This window comes from Nilaparvata lugens, chromosome 1 (assembly GCF_014356525.2).
Source record: "Nilaparvata lugens isolate BPH chromosome 1, ASM1435652v1, whole genome shotgun sequence".
Lineage (NCBI taxonomy): Eukaryota > Metazoa > Arthropoda > Insecta > Hemiptera > Delphacidae > Nilaparvata > Nilaparvata lugens.
The window spans coordinates 21,429,761-21,453,592 of NC_052504.1; the positions used below are offsets into that span (position 1 = coordinate 21,429,761).

The 23,832-nt window shown below is 34.6% G+C and overlaps 1 protein-coding gene across 1 annotated transcript; it reads right to left on the reverse strand.

Moving 5' to 3' along the window:
• Nucleotides 1–10,121: 10,121 nt before the first annotated feature.
• Nucleotides 10,122–14,729, reverse strand: LOC111043591. The gene is made up of 2 exons (XM_039421985.1): nucleotides 14,477–14,729; nucleotides 10,122–11,556 (listed from the first exon to the last, which is right to left on the reverse strand). The coding sequence occupies exons 1-2, from the start codon at nucleotides 14,661–14,663 to the stop codon at nucleotides 11,264–11,266; spliced, it is 480 nt and encodes a 159-aa protein (XP_039277919.1). The 5' UTR covers nucleotides 14,664–14,729; the 3' UTR covers nucleotides 10,122–11,263.
• Nucleotides 14,730–23,832: the final 9,103 nt, after the last annotated feature.

The following is a 23,832-nucleotide window of genomic DNA, read 5'->3' on the forward strand; positions in this document are numbered from 1 at the left end:
TGTGTAGCAGGATGAAATTCATGATTCATAAATTCTATAAACTGAGCTTACTAAAAGAGAAATCTTTAAGTAAAATGGTCTATCTTGCATACGCCCAATCAGTTTTTCAGTATGGAATTAGGGTCTGGGGTGGTGCTTTTAATGCTCATTTCAATAAACTAAATATTATTCAAAAGAGTATACTCAAGGCAGCACTAGGAGTGCATAGAAGGTACCCTAGCCAGCAACTTTTTATGGAGTTCGGAGTTCTGTCAGTTAGGCAACTGTATATCAGAAATCTTGTTAAATATATCAGCAACCATATACATCTTTTTACACCTCATTCAACTAATTATAGTTTTAGATCAGTAAATAGATGCTTTGTTCCTCGAACAGATCTAACTATATGCAGAAGACAATTCAACTATACAACAAAAAAGCTTATTAATTTTATGCCAGAACATTTCATTGCAGGAAAACCTACAAAAGCACTTAAATTAAAAATTGAAAGCTGGATAAAGACAGAAGATATTATACCTAAAATATTTTAATTTGATGTACATATACTGTCTTCCTCAGTTCCTCTGAATTTATTATTAGTAGGGCTATACTCCCAGATTAATTTTTCTCTCTCTGAGTTTAAGTTTTATTTTTTGTGTCATGTGTACTGTATTGTATTGTTTTCCTCTTTTTGCTTACAAAAGGAATTGCATATATGCTACAAATGAATTACATTATGTTACTAAATGTTACTATAATTACATATGTACAGTGAATTGTAGATTAATAATTACATGAATCATCTCTTTTTCTTTTGAGTTTTTAAATTATTATGAATTCATTCTAGTTTTTCTACTCTCTTAGTATTTCACTCTTAGTACTTCTTCTTTTCGGATTGAAATTTTATTATTTTTTTTTCTAGTTTTTCATACATTCCATATGTTTCTTTTTTCTTTATTATATTTTTTCTATTTTCGACTGAATCTCAAGCCACTAATTATAGCCGACTGATTACTCGTTGCCATCGCTCAAACTATTTAGTTTTGCTGGTAACGCCAATGATAATATTATAATCGATGTTTAAATGGAAAATATTTTAATTTTAAGTTTTTGTAATGTATTGTATATGAAAATTTTTATATTTTTCACATTTGTAAAGTTGTGTTTAATGATTTTGGCAATAAATATTTCTTTCTTTCTTTCTTTCTTTCTTTAAGTAATAAACTCATGTATGCATGAAATGGATATGGATAATTACTTATTCTATTGCAACTCATTTTTTCTGCGGGTTATGCCCATACAGGCTTCACGCTTGTGACTGGGGAAAGTGGGAAAGGATGACTACGATTGAAACAAGTGAACCTACTACTTTAGTGGGTTTCAAACCATCGGGAAACGATTTTTCATCTCATTGACCGAGCGAAGTGAGGTCTAAGATTCAAGTCGACGGTTTGGCATTGGCATTTCTCTTAATGTTTAAATGTTTGAATGTTTAAATGTTTAACCTATATGTTGCGCATTTACGGCGAAACGCGGAAATAGATTTTCATGAAATTTGACAGGTATGTTCCTTTTTAAATTGCGCGTCGACGTATATACAAGGTATTTGGGAATTATAATTGATGGAAGCCTTAAATGGGATGTTCATATTAAATACATATGTAGAAAAATTAGATATTTATTTTTTAAATTTTACCAAGTTAACAGATTTCTTAATAAGAACCACCTGAAAATGATGTATCATGCTCTAGTCGAGTCAATTCTGCAGTATGGCATAGTTGTTTGGGGAGGCTGTTTCAACTGTCATATTGCTGAATTATTTGTAGCACAAAAACTGATAATTAAAACTATATTAAGCAAACCCAGGCTCTATCCAACGGATATGGTTTTCAGTGATTTTGAGGTCATGACTATACGTCAACTATACATAAAAACCGTAATTGAGTACTTAATAAAATATAGATCCGATTTTCCTCTCACAATAAACTCTACTCTCAATTATTATAATCTAAGGGCCACTGCTAACAAATATGTAACCTATAACACTAATATTGAATGTATAAGGAGGCAATTAATTTACATAGGTACTAAAATAATAAACCTCATTCCAAATCACTTTCTCATGGACAATAAGATCAGCGGAAAAATTAAACTGGATATAAAAAACTGGACATACAGTAATTTCTTCTTCCATTTAGATAATATATGACTCGAGATTTCTGCTCCAGCATTGTTTTTTCATTAGTTTTTTCATTTTTCAGTGGACTCGCTTACCTTTATTTTGAGTACCTATTCCTCTGTTTTCTTCCTTTCCCCCATTTCTCCCTTCCTTTTTTTCCTCATTACTTCTCTTCTCTTCTTTGCCTGCCTATTACATGGGAAACCATAGTTGGCTAGGTACCTTCCTCTCTTTTTTTTCTCTTCTCCAACACACCCAAACACTAAGCCCATTGTTTTTTTATATTTGTAACATTTTATTGTGTTTTATTTGTTTCGTAAATCTTTGTAATTTTGTTTTGTCTTGTTTTGTGTGTTTTTAATAAATTGAAAATTGAAAATTGAAATTGAAATTGAATTGAAATTAAAGTGAAAATCAGACTATAGAATTATTCATCATAAATCAGCTGTCGAGTTGACTATAAATTGCATGCCATGACGCATGCAATTCAATATCTCAATGTAACTTGGTGAAAAATTAGCAGCTGTGTAGTCTATAAATTGCATGCCTCATTGCATGCCTCATTGAATGCAATTTCTATGCACTATTAAATAGGATGCAAAAAACTTATAACAGCTCGTCTGGGCGCCTAGATGTCTTCTGGTTTTCTCGCGCTAAATTCCGGAAAGCGTTATAAATGATAATTAAATCTTGTGTAAGCATGATCTGATCAAATGAATAGTTAGTGTATCAGTGTGGATGTGCTGTTAGTGTATATGTGTGGATGTCATGAAATAGATTTTCATGAAATTTGACAGGTATGTTCCTTTTTAAATTGCGCGTCGACGTATATACAAGGTTTTTGGAAATTTTGCATTTCAAGGATAATATAAAAGGAAAAAGGAGCCTCCTTCATACGTCAATATTAGAGTGAAAATCAGACTATAGAATTTCAAGGATAATATAAAAGGAAAAAGGAGACTCCTTCATACGTCAATATTAGAGTGAAAATCAGACTATAGAATTATTCATCATATATCAGTTGTCGAGTTAACTATAAATTGCATGCCATGACGCATGCAATTCAATATCTCAATGTAACTTGGTGAAAAATTAGCAGCTGTGTAGTCTATAAATTGCATGCCTCATTGCATGCCTCATTGAATGCAGTTTTTATGCACTATTAAATAGGATGCAAAAAACTTATAACAGCTCGTCTGGGCGCCTAGATGTCTTCTGGTTTTCTCGCGCTAAATTCCGGAAAGCGTTATAAATGATAATTAAATCTTGTGTAAGCATGATCAGATCAAATAAATAGTTAGTGTATCAGTGTGGATGTGCTTATGGTATGGGACGTCGTTATAACTGCGCGAGGTCTACTGCTCACAGAACTATTAGTAAATTATAGAATCATATTTAAAAAAGTCGGCTTCACAAGTGTTCAACCGTCCAACAGGAGTAGCAGGCGTATGAATCATAACTGAGCAATAACAGAGCCAACCGCTTACTTATAAATACCTCCAGATAAAAAATACTATAAGATCAAAAATACTATGAAATATTCATATAAATTTCAAACTTATCCAGTGCGAATAATCTCCAGTCAAATCCGCTGGTATGACTACTAAATCAATTTGACTGTTCAAATCCAATGTTAAATGTGATGGGGTTTTCGCAAAGTAATCCCGAATCAACTTTTATGAGAATATTAATCTTCATTGGAAAGTGAAAAATAGGAAACCATACGTATTTGTATTGATTCTGGCTAGATTTCAAATCAAAGTGAGAATACCAACAACTGTCAAAAACGACACAGTCGACCTGATTTTCTTGAAAGTGATCTGTTATTTTCGCTTTTCCTATTCTCCTTCTTCTCCTCCTCTTCCCATGCACTTTTATCAATCGACGAGCCGGCAAGCGAAGAACTAACTTGTCAGGAAATCAGCCTGAGCACAAAGCCATCGGCGCTGGCACTCTCACGTCAGTCTGTTTGATGGAGCTCAGCGGGGAGTCAGACTGCTGGGCTAATCACAAAATTGACGTGATCGAAAGGTCCTGCCCGGCCGATCAACATTGCATTGGTTCAACTCAACATACTGTACGCCAACTGATTCACACGATTATCAAGCCCCACGCTCCACCCTCTTCTTGCCGAAAAGAGAAAGCATACACTTCCACTTGCTGCTGCTTCTGCTGCTTCTGCTGCTGCTGCTGATCTATTGATCTCAGCGCTGATCTGATTGACAAGGTACAGCTCATCCTCATCGCTAGTAAATATCTGCAATAACGTTGATGGATCTAATGGATCCTATCGAGGAAATGTTAAAGCTTAATGTTTCTAGGTTACAACGTTGAGTTAGTTATATATGCAAGTCCCAAATGTCAATCAATAATGTAGGTGTTGAACTCCCCGATATTCAAGAGTAGTTCATAAGGCTGACTAACCTTCCTTATATTGATTCAAACTATTTTGATCACAATAAACATAGATACCGTATGCTGACACTACTTGCTAAACACGGTTACTTCTCTTTCTGCTTCTAGTACTGACACATATATGTGACTATTAAGCGAACTCCAGGGCATTTAGTGCATTCCGGGATCTGTCATTTATTTCAGGACATAATATATGAATCCAATAGAAGTCACACAGATATCTCGAAAGGTAATTTTTTTAGTGTAGAGTGTAATTTTTTAGTAATTGAGTGAAATATTGGAATCAGCATCATTATGTATGTTTTAGTTTTTTATTCATTTTTATTTTTCTATTTCATTTATAGATCTATCTGTATGCGAAGTAGTGGAACCATTGGCCTAATGAGATAGTAACCGTGATTCTCCTGATGATCCCATTATGATACAGTGAATAGGAAAAATGTATAGAAAATGTCTAAAATAAGCTAATTGAGTAGAACCGTTGAAAACCTGATCTAAACTCATTCTCACAATTCCGACAGCTTTTTAAGGATACTATTCCAGTTCAATTTGCCTTTTTTATTTGTTGTGTGGGCTAGAGGAATGTGGACTCGTATGGTGAGAGCTGTGACACATTCGCTACTTGCTCTACGGATGTTTTCAGCTCTACCAAACTTTCCAGTTTTGATGTGTGTTGAAGTTTGTAAATGTGATCAATATAGATAGGCTAGTGCGTATGTATTTTTTGTTTGTTTCAAAATCTTCAATGGAATTTAATAATACGTGGCTCTGACGTATCAACTACCACAATGCTATTCAAGGGTACTCTATACTCTTTCAAGTAATAAACTCATGAATGCATGAAATGGATATGGATAATTACTTATTCTATTGCAACTCATTTTTTCTGTGGGTTATGCCCATACAGGCTTCACGCTTGTGACTGGGGAAAGTGGGAAAGGATGACTACGATTGAAACAAGTGAACCTACTACTTTAGTGGGTTTCAAACCATCGGGAAACGATTTTTCATCTCATTGATCGAGCGAAGTGAGGTCTAAGATTCAAGTCGACATTTCTCTTAATGTTTAAATGTTTGAATGTTTAAATGTTTATATGTTGCGCATTTACGGCGAAACGCGGAAATAGATTTTCATGAAATTGACAGGTATGTTCCTTTTTAAATTGCGCGTCGACGTATATACAAGGTTTTTGGAAATTTTGCATTTCAAGGATAATATAAAAGGAAAAAGGAGCCTCCTTCATACGTCAATATTAGAGTGAAAATCAGACTATAGAATTATTCATCATAAATCAGCTGTCGAGTTAACTATAAATTGCATGCCATGACGCATGCAATTCAATATCTCAATGTAACTTGGTGAAAAATTAGCAGCTGTGTAGTCTATAAATTGCATGCCTCATTGCATGCCTCATTGAATGCAGTTTTTATGCACTATTAAATAGGATGCAAAAAACTTATAACAGCTCGTCTGGGCGCCTAGATGTCTTCTGGTTTTCTCGCGCTAAATTCCGGAAAGCGTTATAAATGATAATTAAATCTTGTGTAAGCATGATCAGATCAAATAAATAGTTAGTGTATCAGTGTGGATGTGCTTATGGTATGGGACGTCGTTATAACTGCGCGAGGTCTACTGCTCACAGAACTATTAGTAAATTATAGAATCATATTTAAAAAAGTCGGCTTCACAAGTGTTCAACCGTCCAACAGGAGTAGCAGGCGTATGAATCATAACTGAGCAATAACAGAGCCAACCGCTTACTTATAAATACCTCCAGATAAAAAATACTATAAGATCAAAAATACTATGAAATATTCATATAAATTTCAAACTTATCCAGTGCGAATAATCTCCAGTCAAATCCGCTGGTATGACTACTAAATCAATTTGACTGTTCAAATCCAATGTTAAATGTGATGGGGTTTTCGCAAAGTAATCCCGAATCAACTTTTATGAGAATATTAATCTTCATTGGAAAGTGAAAAATAGGAAACCATACGTATTTGTATTGATTCTGGCTAGATTTCAAATCAAAGTGAGAATACCAACAACTGTCAAAAACGACACAGTCGACCTGATTTTCTTGAAAGTGATCTGTTATTTTCGCTTTTCCTATTCTCCTTCTTCTCCTCCTCTTCCCATGCACTTTTATCAATCGACGAGCCGGCAAGCGAAGAACTAACTTGTCAGGAAATCAGCCTGAGCACAAAGCCATCGGCGCTGGCACTCTCACGTCAGTCTGTTTGATGGAGCTCAGCGGGGAGTCAGACTGCTGGGCTAATCACAAAATTGACGTGATCGAAAGGTCCTGCCCGGCCGATCAACATTGCATTGGTTCAACTCAACATACTGTACGCCAACTGATTCACACGATTATCAAGCCCCACGCTCCACCCTCTTCTTGCCGAAAAGAGAAAGCATACACTTCCACTTGCTGCTGCTTCTGCTGCTTCTGCTGCTGCTGCTGATCTATTGATCTCAGCGCTGATCTGATTGACAAGGTACAGCTCATCCTCATCGCTAGTAAAATATCTGCAATAACGTTAATGGATCTTTTTGTGTAGTTGATGGATCTAATGGATCCTATGGAGGAAATTGTGAAGCTTAATGTTTCTAGGTTACAACAGCGTTGAGTTAGTTATATACAAGTCCCAAATGTCAATCAATACTGTAGGTGTTGAACTTGAACACCCCGATATTCAAGAGTAGTTCATAAGGCTGACTAACCTTCCTTATATTGATTCAAACTATTTTGATCACAATAAACATAGATACCGTATGCTGACACTACTTGCTAAACACGGTTACTGCTCTTTTCCTCTCAGGAATTTTATGATACACGAAGATCTTTTCGATCATACTTCTCTTGGTGATGAAGAATCATATCCATTCTTTGTGATAAGATAGATGTTTTTGTTTTGAAATCAATGATTGGAAAACCTCAAAGCAATGTGTTCAACATTTTCCTCGAACGTCGAGTTATGCGACGAGATGTACAGTAACTATACCTCTCGCTGAAAACCATTTGATTACAATGATAATAATTCGTTATCGAAATGAATTACTGTAAAATGATCCTGGTCCATGAGAGGCCACTTCTTATAGACTAGACAGTTCACATGAGCTAGCTGGGACATCTAGTATATGTATAATATTTGAAAATAGAATATTATGAATATTATTCCATGATTTTCAAGTAGTATAATATAATATACATTACTGTGGTGCGATCGAAAAGATTTGACAGCAATTAAATTCAAGTCCTCCTTTTTCTTGGGGTTGCTGACGCAGCAAGCTAAATTGTATGAACTATTTATATGAAATTGTCTCTCATAGACTAAAATATATCAATGTACGGTATTTCAAGCATTTGTTCTCACGAACTCACTAAGATACATTGATCTATAACTTGATATTGGAGAAAGCTTTTCAGTTCGGACCCACCCAAATCGGTAGGTCCATTCATCTAGCATTATCATCCGCATCATTACCTATGCACAAGCCTAGATAGAGCTCATGTAGGCATCAACCTCAGAAAAAACACATGTGATTTTTTTAATTTTCATTTACGTATGTGTAATATCTAATTACACAATCTCTCATGATGAATCTAGTAACGAAAACGTACTAAGATTGTATTATTCGATAGTAACTTCATTTCTTCCTGGTGGAGAGACATATTTTAGATTCCTAAAAGATGACATGGAGCTACAAGTAGTTCATTCCAAGGCATATGATCACTGGCCAGTTGATAAAATCAAGCTGGCCGAAGTTTAATCACAAGTTTCTCATTCATAACCATCATTCAGCTTTGTCAAATAATTGTAGATCAGTGAGGTATTTCTCTCTCAGTACATCATATCAAAACTTTCTCAAATATAATACAGCCAAATCCATCATGGAGAATTAATTCATATCCTAAATTACTAGAGATCTGAACACACTGCAACTCATGATTCATTCAATTTCAAAATTATTTGATTACGCTACATTTAAAAGCTTTTAAGAAAACGTTGTGGATTTATCACAGTATAACTTGAAATTAGGATCACACAGTAAATCATACATTGATTTCATATATATTATCTTGAAACATGAATGATTTACAATGAAGACAAAATTATAGAGATGCCCTAAATACTCAGTGGACTCATTCCATTTCTATTGCTCAATATAAACTGGTGTATGAATCGAAATTTGCAGAAGGAGCAGTTTGTGCTGTGCCTGTTGGTCTTTCCGCAATAATTCAAATGAATATTATGGTTAGTGTATCATTAAATAAATAAATAAAGGAAATAAATGAATACATTTCCAAAAATACCTATCTCTTAGATTTATAATGTTTGTGCACTTGATTTCAATAACTGAAGAAGCGTATCAAAAGAGAGAGTACAAGCCTTCGCAATGTCAATGATTTCCAGTTGAAACTGGAAATACGCCAGTTACGAATACCTTAATATGATGCCACATTGTTCTTCACAAAGAGAATTGACTGAACACCGAGGAAGTGGAAGTGGTGACAGAAGAAGTAGACCTGGTCACGTACGGAGATGGCAAGAGATCAATTCGCGAAACGAAGACATGTTGGAGGTGTGACAAGTCAAAAGATGATCACGTAGAATTTTGTCAGCGAAATGGCTTTCCATTTTGCGACACACTGACCCTTCTATCACCAGACAGTCGCATCTTGATTTTGATTCCAACAGTCAATTTCTAGTTTTACTTTCTCTGCCCGCCGACACGTGCTACAGATAAGACAGCTATTCTATGCTACCTGCTTCACCAACGGAACTATTCACAGAATGAATATCATCTATTGAATCTGGTAAATTCAAAACATAGGAAGAAGGGAAAACGCAAAGTGCAACTTTTATTTTCCTCTGTATCCAATTAATTTTCCAAATTGAGATGATATGTTCTTAATCCCTCCTCTTTCTCTTCAATCAATTTTGAGATTAATGATCGATTTTAACATTCTGGTGGTCTATTCACATTGTTAATCTACCATATATTGAAGCTGTTATTGTTGCATTTCTCAAAAAGCAAACTCTATTCATACTATATGTTCTATTTATGTTTTCAAGCAAGGAGTACCTATATGAAGACATGTGATGTGTCTCCGCGAAGTAAATAAATAATTCAAGAATACGAAGAATGTTAGGAGGAGAATAGCAGGTCATATGAAGTCAATAATAGTGTGTATGGAATAAGGAGTAGGTTGGCGTGTATGGCGTGTAAAATACCTTAGAGCTTATCTTCATAATAATCTTGTTCATAACATACCAAACGCCCAGAGAGTAGAGATAAAATGTAGCATTCTATATGTAACTGATTGTGAATGTAACACATGTTGATTGTGAATGCTACATTCTACACTATCTGCGTCTAAGACGATAATGTATCAAGGGTTTTGATATTATCATAACAGACGCTTGGCTTCAATTTATTATTATGCTGAAATTAGAAAAAAGTGACTGAACGGAATTCACTAAGGAAGATGAGATCTTTCAGAATAATTATATCCTGAACAATTAAAAGTCGAACACGATAAATTTCTTCAATTTATTCTGAAAATGAAACAATAATTATGATTTCAAAATAGGTTTGTTTTCATTCTACAAGTAACATACAATATTTAAACATCATGAATCAATAAATAACTATTTACAAAGCTCGATGAATAAATAAATGAATAATATTAATGTATAAGATTGGGGCTTATAATCCCTCAGGAATCGATATCACAGGTCTGATCATCATTATGTTTAGTAACAAATGAACAGTGATGATGTTGCATAAACCATCAGGTATTAACACAATACAGGAGGCCGACGGGGTGAATAGAGTCAAACGAAATGGAATGAAATAATACTATATTTATTGGGAGTTGACCAAGAAATATGAATCATTCTATGATCTATGACATCATAGTTATGAGCTATGTTGATCAAAACTATGGATTGGTTGAAACTTGATGAAATTGAGCACGTTTATCAAATCTATTATTCCCAAGTATAAACTGTATTTTATTATGATTTCCCTCCAATAAAATTTCCTTTTAAACTCAATACAAGGTTTTTTTTGGAATGAATCATCTATGAAAAGATTCAACAATAACTCTCAAATTCATTCTCAGATTCAAAATTTCCTTCGATGAATAAAGCTCTTGAACATGGAACCTATATGAAATCATGGAATTAATATCATATTGGAGAAAATTTGAACACACTAACAATAACAGTTTACAATATTCTTATAGCACTTAATAGGACTTAGTCCCAACTCCGCCTAATGAAGAATTTTCTCATTTCATTGTTTGATTGCATAGCAATGACTTTCGGGATTAGTAGAAAACGGGTTGAATAAGAACATTAACTCACCTAAATTTAAAAATTTGGGACCTACGTAAATTCCTATTTGAAGATTTCGAACATATACTTTTTCAAATTCAATTTAATTACCTCATGTTTCTCCAATGAACCTCAATGTTTATTTGTTCATCACTATACATAAATAATCATATTCCATTTTATGAACAGCAATTCTTTTTAACACTGTCCGTACATTAAGATTTCGTTTTATGGAATTGAAAAACATGCAGCCAGACTGCGAGAAATCAGTTCAGGAATAAATGTGTGACATGCATAGATGGCCTAACATTATTGTCCACAGGCGGAGTCGAGCTCTGGTCACGCCTGAACACTGAACCTGTGAGTGACCGGCAACGGGTAGGCGCTGGCAGGGTGAGCGCCGTGATCATAGGCCAATCCCTGCAGATGCGCCTGACTGTGTAATTGATGCTGCTTGGCAATAATGTAGTAATGCAGAGCCAGGCCTAGTGAGATGAGCAGAGCCAGCTTGCTGGAGAGCAGTGCCACACCGCCGATTATAGTCATCAGCGAAGTCACCATCGGAATCAGAGTGGTCATTTTCAGTGTCACTCCCAGCAGAAACGGCATTGCCATCTTCTTCCAGCCTCTGCCTGTCGATAAAAAATTAGGATGAGTTTTTTCATTTGCAGAATCAAAGTCAAAATGTATTGTTATCAGATATGTGTAATTGTTTCATGATAAAATAAACATACAGCCTCTGTCTCCGAAGAAAAAATTATATTTAAAACATTTCATTTCTAGAGATAGTCAAAATTCAATTTTATCAGATATATTATAAATAAGGGCGAAACATAAACGCATATTAGCACTACCTCCGTAAACAAAGCCATAGTGCATTCGTGTGACGTCAATACAGGTAGGGCTCCTACAACAATAAAACACTAGCTGATATAGATCAGCTGAAATCAATGAATTTTTATTGTTGTAGAAGACCTACCTGTGCTGACGTCACACGAATGAACTACGGCTTTGTTTACGGAGTTAGTGATATTTGGAGTTTTTTCAGGCGTTTTCAGACGAGTCGGCAGGGCAGAAAGCTCTCCGATTGGCTGATTATCAGCTGATTCCCGAACGCCAACCCAATCAGCCAATCGGAGAGTTTCCTGCCCTGCCGACTAGTCCAAAAACGCCTGATATTGACACGCCCTAATTGCCCATAATCAAACATCATGGATCACAATGAGTCGATTGAGTAGAAGCTAGAATCTAATGACTAGATCTAGTCTATTCTAGTTATAACTAGAATCTACCTATCTATATAAAACTGACTCAATTTCTAACATTTGATTGGAAATTCCTTTCAGCATTTGCTTGATAATGATTTACATTTATTAATTTTGAGATTTTATTCAATCGACCTTAAATATTTCTATTCTAAAATCTACGATTTCAAACCAAATCAAACTTATTGAGAGATTCAAGTTTTAAGGCAAACGCAAACTAATAGAAGGAGGTATGCTATTTGACGGAGGAGAAGTCCCCAGGTGTTCGAATATTGTAGACGTCCGACTGTATGCATTCAGACGTTTCATTTTCTCTGCGTCTGTCTGTTCCTGTATGCGTTCGTCTTACCATTGGTTTTCTATCCTTGTCTGTCATTAGACAAATCAGGCAGCTCTATCCTTCTCCAACTACACACCGTTGCCGACTTTTTTATAGGCTATGCACACATAAACATTGTAGAAATATAATGAACTACCAAAACATTTAATCTCAATATTATGAGAATTGTAGTGTTTCCAAGATTTGTTGTTTTCATAATTGATTGAGTGGAAGTGAATGATTGAAAACATATTTTCAACTTTCAAAGAGTGTTTTCAAGAGTTGTTTTCTATTATTGTTAATGTACTAGACCTATGTTAAGGCATGGAATGTTATAGAGTTTTGGTAAATGTGATAGAAAAGAGTCCATTTATTTTCCTGCAGAGAATCAGGCCAACATAATCCTCCCATGTGGATAATTAAATAACATGTATGATGAAGAAAAGTGAAGAAATAATTTTGAAGAATCATAAAAATGGTCAGTATACAACTTCTAAGACATTAACATGAGCATATCAATGCTCACATTATTTAATCAACAAGACAATATTATTTGACCATTACTTCAGAAGAACAATACTGTATTGATGATTCCTGATCTGGGTTCATGAGAAATCAGCCAAATAAATTGATGGTCAGCCAATTGAATTATTGATGATCATCAGGTAGGAGGATTTGTGTTAAGTTTAGTAACAGCATGGAATTATATTACAAAATAATAAAATACTGTTTTTCCTTACTCTGTGCTTAGTCTACTTCTCATTTTATAGTTATATGTAGTAATAGTTTTGTTTATCGTGTTGTCTATGCTATCAATATTGATGAAGAATCTGTTATGTGTTTCATAGGCAATAGAATTGTTTTGGCTTTCTATTCTTGTTCATATTCGAATTTTTTTTCTTCTACATTGAAATTTCAATCTTTCATCACGATTAGAGAGTCATTTGGAATGCCAGATGAAAGTGGTGATGAAGATCCTTGACTGAAAAGATCGAGCTATTGTTGACTATTATTATTAAGAGTATTCTGTTATACATTGTATAATATGTGTATGATGAATATTGTACTACTGGTATACAGTGGTATATTCGTTCTATTATAACTGGTATTGGTTGGTCAATCATCTGCAATACAAGTGGAATGATGAGCACAATGGAACCGTTACAGTCACTGATGGTATTGCGATTATACGACACTATCGACCCAATAATATATTGAAATAAATTAGAATTCTACGCTCTCTGCAACTGAGAAGATTTTCATTTCGAATCCGAATTAAAATCCATTACTCTGCTACTGAGTCGATGATATTATATCTCGACACGCATTGAGGATGTGCGGACAATGAACACATTGCGAGTCACACGATTTCCAGTGAAGGTGTTCAAGCAACACATGAATTGATTTTGAAATGATATTGGGTTCACTAGTTGGATTGGTTGTGTGAAACTCGTATGGGAATCATGCGTATGTGACACTACATTCACGATCATTGTCAATAATATCACTTTCTCTGTATATTGTTATTGTCTCACATGAAACGAGAATAACAATGAAAATTAACCTCAGATTAATGAAAGCATTTGGAAATTATTGAATGGATGAGTATTTTCCAAATTTGTGAAATCATTGTAATTATTGTTTATTATTTGTAGAAATGAACTTACGATGTGAATGAGATCCTCAACAATGATTCTATGATAGTCTCAGAATCTAAAATTGATAGAGCAAACAATTGATGGAGCAAAGCAAACGTGATCTTAATTCTGTCTCATTTTTTGAGTCCGGATAGAAGAAAAATCTAGATATTATCAACCGAGTCTCACAATGATTGTATATAAAAGTAAAGAGTATGATTCTATGAATGAAGAATAAATAACTCTACGGAAGTAGAAAATTATATCAACAAGTTTTGAAACAGAGCGGATTGAATCTCTAGATAAGGATGACTAGGGAAAAGCTACTCACTCTCATCCATTGAGTACGATGGTCTCAATAAACTGTCGAATACACTTTTGAAACTTTGTAGAGGTATCGTGATTTCCCCAACATCTGTGTCTTTCTGTTGTTCAGAATTATCTGCCAACACTGAAACAGTAATAAAACACACCAGTATGACAGAGGAGAAGAAAACTTTGTAGAAGTATGGCAACATATCGCAGTGGATTTTAGTTGGAGCACTAAGGAGAGTATACCGTCACTGAGAAGACCAAGGCGTACTGACAATTCCACGTTCTTCCCAATATTTATAAACAAAGTCAAGCTTTTCAGTTGGTTTGCCCTGCTAATTAAATTCCGCAGAAATGAAAATCAGAGTTTTCACGGTTGAAATGTGGAGCAAGTGTCGCTCTATAGAAATAAGATGGCGTGAAATTCGTCTTGAGCTTTTGGTGTGCTCACTCATGTCAGTTTTGGTGCGGGCGTTTCAGGGACAGAAGAGATTAAGTGACCGGATGGAGAATATACAATACGTCAGTTCCGCAACGCCAACTCCACTGCAAATTGGCCCGGGCTTTGCAGCATCTTGGAAGGCACACATTGCAAGGAAACCGGAAAATGAAATTGCTCCTGTATCACTTAGAACGCGTTTTCTACGAAAAATCTCCTTTTCTATGAAGGTCATTTAAAAATTTAAAATGGTGATCAATTGAAGAAAGTTTTCCAATCTGCTCAATTGAAGATGAAGGTTTTCAGAAAATCTCATTACATCACAATCCAGTGGAAAATGGGACTACTACGAGGAATGCTGTTCTTTTGAAGAATTTACTATTTTATGATAGTTTGTTAAATGATTAATTCAATGTAGATTCTATGATATGAACATTGTGGGACTGAGAAGTGATATAAGATACTAGCCAATTGACAGTCTCAGCTTTGAGCTTACTTCCTTACATCAAATAGTCAACTATGACTCTCGAGCTTTATTCATTCACTGTTTCATTGAACTATGTAGCCCATGGTTGCAAGAATCTATGTCTTTTTCTAAAAGATTGATGGAAACATCATTTCCCACATGGATACTGTGGTGCTCTTCCTGGGGGAATTACTATCGCCTCCAAGGATAGGACGACACACGTATAATGAATCTTGCACTGAGTCACCAGTATTGAGGTTAGAAATTTTGAAAATGTGTGCGTGGACGCTGAGTGAATACCAGACTGATTGAGTCACTACAAGATTCGATACAATTGTCTGAATCGCAGGAGGCATAAACACTCGCTCACCCTTGATTCTTCTTATGACATATTGTATAATGATAAAAATTTTTAAAGGTAGTGAAGCGGTTGCTAAACACTGAAAACGGATATCTTAAAACTATTACCTGTGATGGAACAGCATACAAAATCATACAGGTCGAGCAAAAATCCCGATGTAGATAATTTACGGGACTGCGTCTCTAATAAGTTCCGAAGGATTAACATAGGGTACTAGGACCAGATATCGTTCGGAATATATTTCGAGAACAGAGTCTTGTCGGGTTTTATGCTCTATTGTAGGAAATTATATGATCTCCAGCTGCATCTGCTATACAGTCGACGAATTCGACGAAGTCGAAGTTGGTAACAGATAAAAGCTGATATATGAGCAGGTAAGGACAGAGAATAGGCAATCTCGATCTGACCCCACACACTACATCCACTTAGATCTGTTCCAATATCCAGGTTGATCCAATTATTTCAATGATCGTACTCGATCGGTTCTTGATAATATAGAACGTGTCAGACACAATAATTGACAGGCTCAAGAAATAATCGAGCTCAGAAGACGAATTGATAAAGTAGAAATATAATATAATAAAATATATAATTTGACAGTGCAGATATAAAGCTTGGATTACAGATTGAAAATAGTTTAACATTAACAAAAATGATTAGAAGTTTGCTTGTGCTTGCATGATGCCAAGCATGATTCAACAGAATCTTATAATTGACAAATTTAACAGTTTTGTGAAAAATAGTGAAAATAAATGATAAAAGATTTTTAAAATTGCTCGGGTCGTGGTTCTGGCAACGGAGGATAGTTAATCAACTACAAGTTCTTATAAATTCTATATCAGATAAAATCTAGGATCTTAATAATATATTATAAGCGCTTGTCGGCGTGGCTATTACTTTAACGAAGAAAAATTTTATATTTTCTTCACTGTTATTTCTTTCGAAGCGAAGATTGGGGCCCAAAAATTTAAAACTCACGTGAATCCTCTTGGCGGTTGTGATTCCTTTAGATCAAATTTGTTTGATCGGTGGCCGGTCCAGGCTTCGGTCTCAGCATGTGTCGAATTTTAATTAAATGTCTCCTTCACCAAAATAATTAGGGAATAATTAAATTTGAATTTCTCGAATTATCGATTGATGAAATGAATTTACAAATAACAAATAAAATAGCCCAAAATATTGGCTCACAGATAAAATATACAAAAATCGAACACATTTTCACTAATGGGTCTTTGGTAACTTTCAACAACCTTTCTCAAAATTTATAGAGCCAAGTTGAGCCTCTGTACCAAATTTTGATTCTTTCTGTTTAACTGTTCTCGAAAAAGCCAAGTAAATGCTGGAAAATGCCTCTAGTCTAGAGCGTCAACTGAACATACTGATCAAATTTGAATGTTTTTGATCCAGTAGATTTTGAGTTCTGTTCATAAGTGAGTGTATGTCATTTCACTTCTATATAGGCGATTTCAATAACTTGATGTGATTAAAGCATCATTAATTATGTGAGAATATCAATTCCACATTTCTTATCAAATTCCATCACTGAAAGAACAGAAACTCAAGTCAAATAAAACATAACGCAGTAAAGCGTTCAAACAAAAGTTGATGTAAAATCAAAAGCGCCTTTGTCGATTTTGCGCATATGTCGCATTATGTTTGATTTTTGATCTTGATAGACAGACAAGAAATTTAAGAAGAAATTTAATACATATATTCAGTCATAATGAAGAATAATTCTATGGAAAGGGACAATGAGGTTTACATAAATTACAGACAACGTCATCTTGCTCCTGTAAACTACAACAAGCGTCAACACATGAGATATCCTGTGAACTGCATTCAACCTTGATTCATTCTTGTAGTTTGAGAAGACATTGTTGCAATAATGCAGGTAGCATCTTCTTCTAATACTTTTTCTTCTCTGGATGTATCCTCTTCAGGCCTACAGGCCTACATGCCTCACAGGGTTTGTCTGAAATAAAACACTTCAATGATTGGCCAGTATTATTATCTACTTTGGACTTACTAACTTTGTCAGGTAACTCCTTTATAGGTAACTTTTCCACTTATATGTTGTAACTTTGCCAACTTTTAAATTGTTACCATTTATTATTTTCTATTTAGCCTGTTTATTATTTTATATCTAGTATGTTCCGGATTTTGGAGTTTCACCAGTTTTCCTGGAAGATAGTCCCCACAATAAAATAACGTCCAATGCTCCTACATGCCAATATAATTATTGCTACATCTACTATTAGGAGAGGAATGAACCCTGATTATCATCATATTCAGTGGAACAAAAGGTGCTTGATCATTCTGAGAATCATCACAATTATTATCTCGAATCCAAGTTCATACAGGGGGTCCCATACCCCCTACACCCTCGGTGTCTCCCCCAAAGTTCAAGTGCTTTCTACGCCAATTAGAAAAAAATCTCCTGTAATATAACATGGTTCTAATAATGCTGGTCTACAGTATCATTAGGTTGTGACTTCTACAGTGACAGTATAAGTGACTGTGGAAGCATGGAGTACTGAGCAGCAAATTGTTTTTTTTTTTGTGATAGAAGTTGCAGTAACCATGATACCTACATTATGGGTAAGTTACTGTAGTAGAAGTGACTGTATTATAGCACTCAAGGAAGAACACAGTAGGTTTAATTCTATAGTCACGCTGTATAGTCACTTATACTTGGATACGGCCACGCCATCTATGAGAGAAAGTCGCAAAGCACTGGAAAGTGGTTGCTGGAGATAAGCATAGATGACGTGCGCTGCTTTAGCTGTAGAGAGTACACTATCATAGTACTCTAAGTACTTTTAATTTTGAGTACTTTCAGAGTACTCAAAGTTTCAGAGTAGGCCTACACTTTGTTCGAGGAGCGAACTAAACATTGTCTCCTCCCAACTCAAGCATTATACGTTACATTGTTACCGATAGAGTTAATGTTACATTGTTACTGTCAAGGATATTAAATAGTTACTGATCATAGAACAAACACATAATCAAATTCGTATTATTACTAGTGTTTCTAGTGATACTATTGATAGTATTTCGGGCTGGAATAGGTTGAACGTCACTGTACCTGAACGTTAAATAGACCGCAAGTGCTCTACCGTAATGACAGGACTTGCAATAGATACGGCCTCCATGTCCTCCTGACCTAAGGCTATGTGATTTACACCTTTGGGAATTCATGTATTCATCTCATGAGGTTTGGTGTGTAAGTGTCTCCACAACAGCTATTCTTGCAGCTTATCTTGCTAAATCAAGAAGCTTAATTGGAAAAGTTGTTGCTAAAATAATTAAAGAAAACACTCATAACTTTTGGGAAGAACTCAGATATAGACTTATTGTGTGCCATCGCATGCAACAAAAAAATGGTAATCAAATGTTCCAATGGAATGTGATTCAACGAATTGGGCTCTTAACAAAACTGCTCTTGTATAAACATACTCTGTATTTGAAGTCAGTCCTTTCTTTTTAAAACTTTTTCCACTATTATCGGAATTAAAATTCTTCTCACAATGTATTTCCAACAAGATAGATACAGATTACAGACACTGTTGCAGAAATTTCCCCTGTAAATCTTGCAGTAAGCAATTTACTTTTCTGAAAGTCTAGCGGTTGAACTGTTGATAGATCTCGTAATATTGTTTTGATCATCCAATTTAATCTATTCCAAGAATTTGTCTATTGGAATTCACGTTTGAAGCTTTGCAAATGATTCAGGATATTATTCGTTGTAGGCCTTCTGATAAATAATCAGATCTTTTTCATTTTTATCTCGCATGTCTATATTCCATAGAAACATGTAGTATATTAGTAACACCATTAAAAGTTGGAGTATCTTCTCATCGTTCTATAAACAATCTCTCCCGTCAATCCTTTCCTATTTTACAAAACATTATCGACGAATGATCGTACTTCTCGAAAGATATATTTATGAAAACAACATAATATTATTCATCAGCGTTGAATGTACTTTCTCATTAGATATCATTAGGCCTATTTCTCTTTAGAGTATCTTGTACTAATATTAAAGATGGAATGAGTGAATCAACGCAATTTACAACTAATAAGTTTGAATTATTCAAAAGTGGGTTCACAGGAAGGATAAATTATCTGGATGGGAGTAATATAATAATATGAGCTATCATTTCAGAATAAATTGATTGACAATATCTATTCACAGGAATTAGTTGTTTTATTGAAGACGATTCGAGTTATAACTGCTCAGATTAATCATGCTATTTTATGTCACGGTTTTGATTGATTCGAAGATGATTTTGATAGGTGGTTCAACCTGTTTTGACAGTTATTCAATTAGAGTAGAATTGTAGTTGACATATTAGTTATCTTCAAATGTTTCAATCTTCAATCAATCAACTAGTACTAGTCTACTTATCTCTATCTGATTGGGAAGTACCAACTCTTACAAACGCCTGAAAAGTGACACATGATATAGGGTGCAGGAGCAACTTTCAAAGCAGATATAGCCAGAGAGATGACGCCGACGCTGCATATGTACTTTCAAAGATCTGTTCCAGATTTTATCATCAGCTTGGAACTTCCTGAGTTGTTCAGTGCTCACAACTGTACATGCAACATTAATTCAAGTCGGTCAAATGCGTACAGCTTCCTTTTCCATTAGAAGATTCCTGGTGGCCTGATATAAATGAATCTGAGATTTAATCATGCATGACAGAGCGAGATGTGCGACAAAGCAATGCATTCCAACTCCAGTCATGCCTCACATAGATGTGATATCTCTGATAATATGACAGCTTTCATCAAGTCCTACAACTGCTACAGCACTCGTATGGTATTTCTCTTCTGGAAAAGCTTCACAAAACACGTAGCAATTGTCACATAGTGAGAGTGCAATTTTGTTTACGGGTATACCTTCTACAGGAAAGTATCAATTCAATGACTGTTCATGTGTATTACAATGGATAGAGAATAATGCACTATTGACAGCTGTCCATTTCAGTATCAGTTCACTTTCAAAGATATGTGCACGTGTGTATTCCTTTATGTCTTATATGGATCATTCTTCACTTATGATAAGTTGAAAGAAGATCAAAGAAAATCCCATGAATACCTGTAGATTAGCCAAAATAAAGGATAATTGAAACCATAAAAACGACTTTTGGACGATTTCAGCATTCAGGAGATATTTTTCCAAGGCTTGCAGTGTAAAGTGAAACACCAAATGGAAATTCAATTCAATCTTGTAACGGAAAATCCCCCAAAATATAATCTGTCATCCCAACAAATGGTATACGGGTATAATAATTTGAAAAATTCTCAAATTGAAGAGATATATTTCTATTGTGATTGTAAAGGATGATGATTTTTCTCTATCTGGAAAATTAGGTTGAATGTTAATAAAGTCATTTAAAATTGGAAAATGGCATTCGGTGAAAATGAATTTTGTAGTATAAACTCGAACAATCAGCCAAGATATCTTAGAAAGTTTTCTAAGATTTTAAATTCGTGCTTGTAGCCTTACGTTATGTACTTTGGAATATAATATTCATAAATGATAAATTAAACTAATGCGGAGAAAACTTGAAAAAGTGGAATAACTACTAGCAATCGATCATGAAAAAACCTGGACTGATTCACTAGAATATTTCTTGTAGGATTCTTTCAATAATCTATCTTCTGACTCTGAAAAAGTTGATAGAAACTACTGAAAGAAAAACTGTGACAGTACATTCTCGATTTTTTGTAAATGTCTCACAAAACCAATGAATCAATGATTCATCATAGAAAGTTTATGTTACAAATATATTTAGTTGAGAATACCAATTTATTAGATGATATTTTTAGACTGGACATGATAATGGTGAAATTCAGTTTCAATCTTTCGAAAAAGATTTAAAACTACAAATCAGCTCTCAGCGACTATCATCTTGTTCCACAATCAGTTTATCAATTGAAATTTTGTTTTCCAGTTTCATATCAAATTTTCATCTACAACATTGTGTACGAGAATTTAAAATCAAAGTCAAATTTTAATCATGTTACAATTGAAACGTATGGACTATGGAGAATACTTGGGGAATTTTTTGCAAGAAAATGAATTCATGCATAGGAACAGTGCAATTTGAATATTTGAAGACGAGGGAAAGGCCTCACAAATCATAGTATTACCGTCACACAGATCATAATATTGTTTCTCTTTTCGAAAATTCTTTTCAAATTGAAGGTAATCTTTTGTAATATTATTCTCCACGTAATATATTTGATATTTCACTCTACATATTCAATACAAATCTCAAGTTGTAAAATTATCAAAATAGTTTATATATATATATATTATTTTTCTAATAAACTGTGTCCTCTTTACAATACTATATGTATGTGTAATACTAGATGTATTCGTTCCTGAAACTAGAGACCCCCTGGGTTGGAGAATCCACAAGTATGATATTACAGTAGTAGGTTCCATGGGAATCCTATTCCATTTGAGAAAAAACTTTCTGTCGATTCAAAACTTTTGTCCGCCATCTTGGGTCCGTCATGTGGATCCAACTTCATTTCGGATCCAGCTTCATTTTGAATCCAACTTCATTTTTTCAAATAGGAAGGTAGTCATGTGATACATGATTTCGATACAGAATTTCAAAGGAAAATTAATGGAGAAACCCGCACATCGATATCTCAAATCGTTTCAATGATCTCAACATTTAAAGGTTCTATAAGTGATACAAAAATCAAATGAATGAGTATGGTACCTTTACATTGAATAATCAAGTGTTAGTCAACACTAATATTAGCTTCTACTCACACTTTAACACTTTGAACAAAAAAAATGTGTCATAGCTATCACAAGTAGTATTAATTACGTGTATGTTACAGACAGGCAGACAGACGTGAACGGAAGCGAGTTATTATAGAACTTATAAATTAATGTTGTGTATTATTCAGCTGAAATCATGTGCCGACGCATAAAGTCTGTCTGTCTGACAGTCTGTATGACAACTGCCAAATAATAGCATCAGCTCCTTTAAATGAATGGGAAAATTACAGAAATAGCATTTAAATAATTACAGATAACTGATAAATGATAGATCAAAACGAATATTTTCCTCATACACTTTCAATAATTTTATTTCCATATCCTAAAAAAGGACGAAGGAGAGAGTCAATTTTGTTGTCCAACGAACTTGACCTGTAAAAAGGTTCGAAGAATTCATGTTCAAAATTTGAAGCTGATTGATCGATTCTCTCTGATGCTCTTATCGAACATACAGACAGGGAACGACTTTGGGCTCTAGTAAGTCAAATGTGAGAACTTCGCTAACGCTCGTTCAATAAACATATATTTTCATTTTGGTAGCCAGATTTACTGGGCGGCACTTTTCTCCCCTTGCTTTGCAGAGCTTTGCAGCTAGTTGCGCTAACTTTGAGAGAGCAATTAATTCTGCAATATCATATCGAGCACAAATGGTACATTTCTCTCTTCAGTACTTTCATACAAAAATAGTATCTATATTAAAGGCCTACTGAATTCATATTATTTTAATCCATCTTCAACAAGTGAAATCCAGCTTAATAAAATAATTTATGATATTTTCAAGGCGTTTCTCTCATGTTGGACATACATTTAATTGACACTTACCCCACTCAATATTATATCAAAACTAATATTATTGGGTTCCATTATGTGAAATAAATTTTATTTTGTAATTATGATGATCATTCAGCTCAAAACATATTTTTGTCATCAACAGACTCCTTGATTCATTCTCCTTGATTCTGTCTTACTAGCGGTATCAATACTGTCAACCTCACCTGAAAACTATGTACATAATATCATTATGTTCAATGATAACTGAGTACATAATGTGCAACCACTAACAGAAGTCATACAAAATACAGATTGAAGTGGACAAATCACCTGCGTCGTATTCCACCAAATCGTCTTCCACTACAAGCTTGCAAGTTGCAGTTGGATGAAAAAAGAGATGACGGAAGACCGAGGAAGCGGTGGACACCGGAACAGGCTTTACAAGCCTAGTCTATGATGGATGATGATGAACTTAGCACTCTCATAAATTGGAAGTATTCACTTGTCTCAAATTCGAATTGAGACAG

Excerpts from the sequence above, each read along its gene's own strand:
- LOC111043591 (XM_039421985.1), bottom strand. The coding sequence starts at position 14,663 with ATGTTGCCATACTTCTACAAAGTTTTCTTCTCCTCTGTCATACTGGTG. Across the intron at positions 11,557-14,476 it reads ATCGTACTCAATGGATGAGA|GCAGAGGCTGGAAGAAGATG; the intron begins GTGAGTAGCTTT and ends TTTTATCGACAG.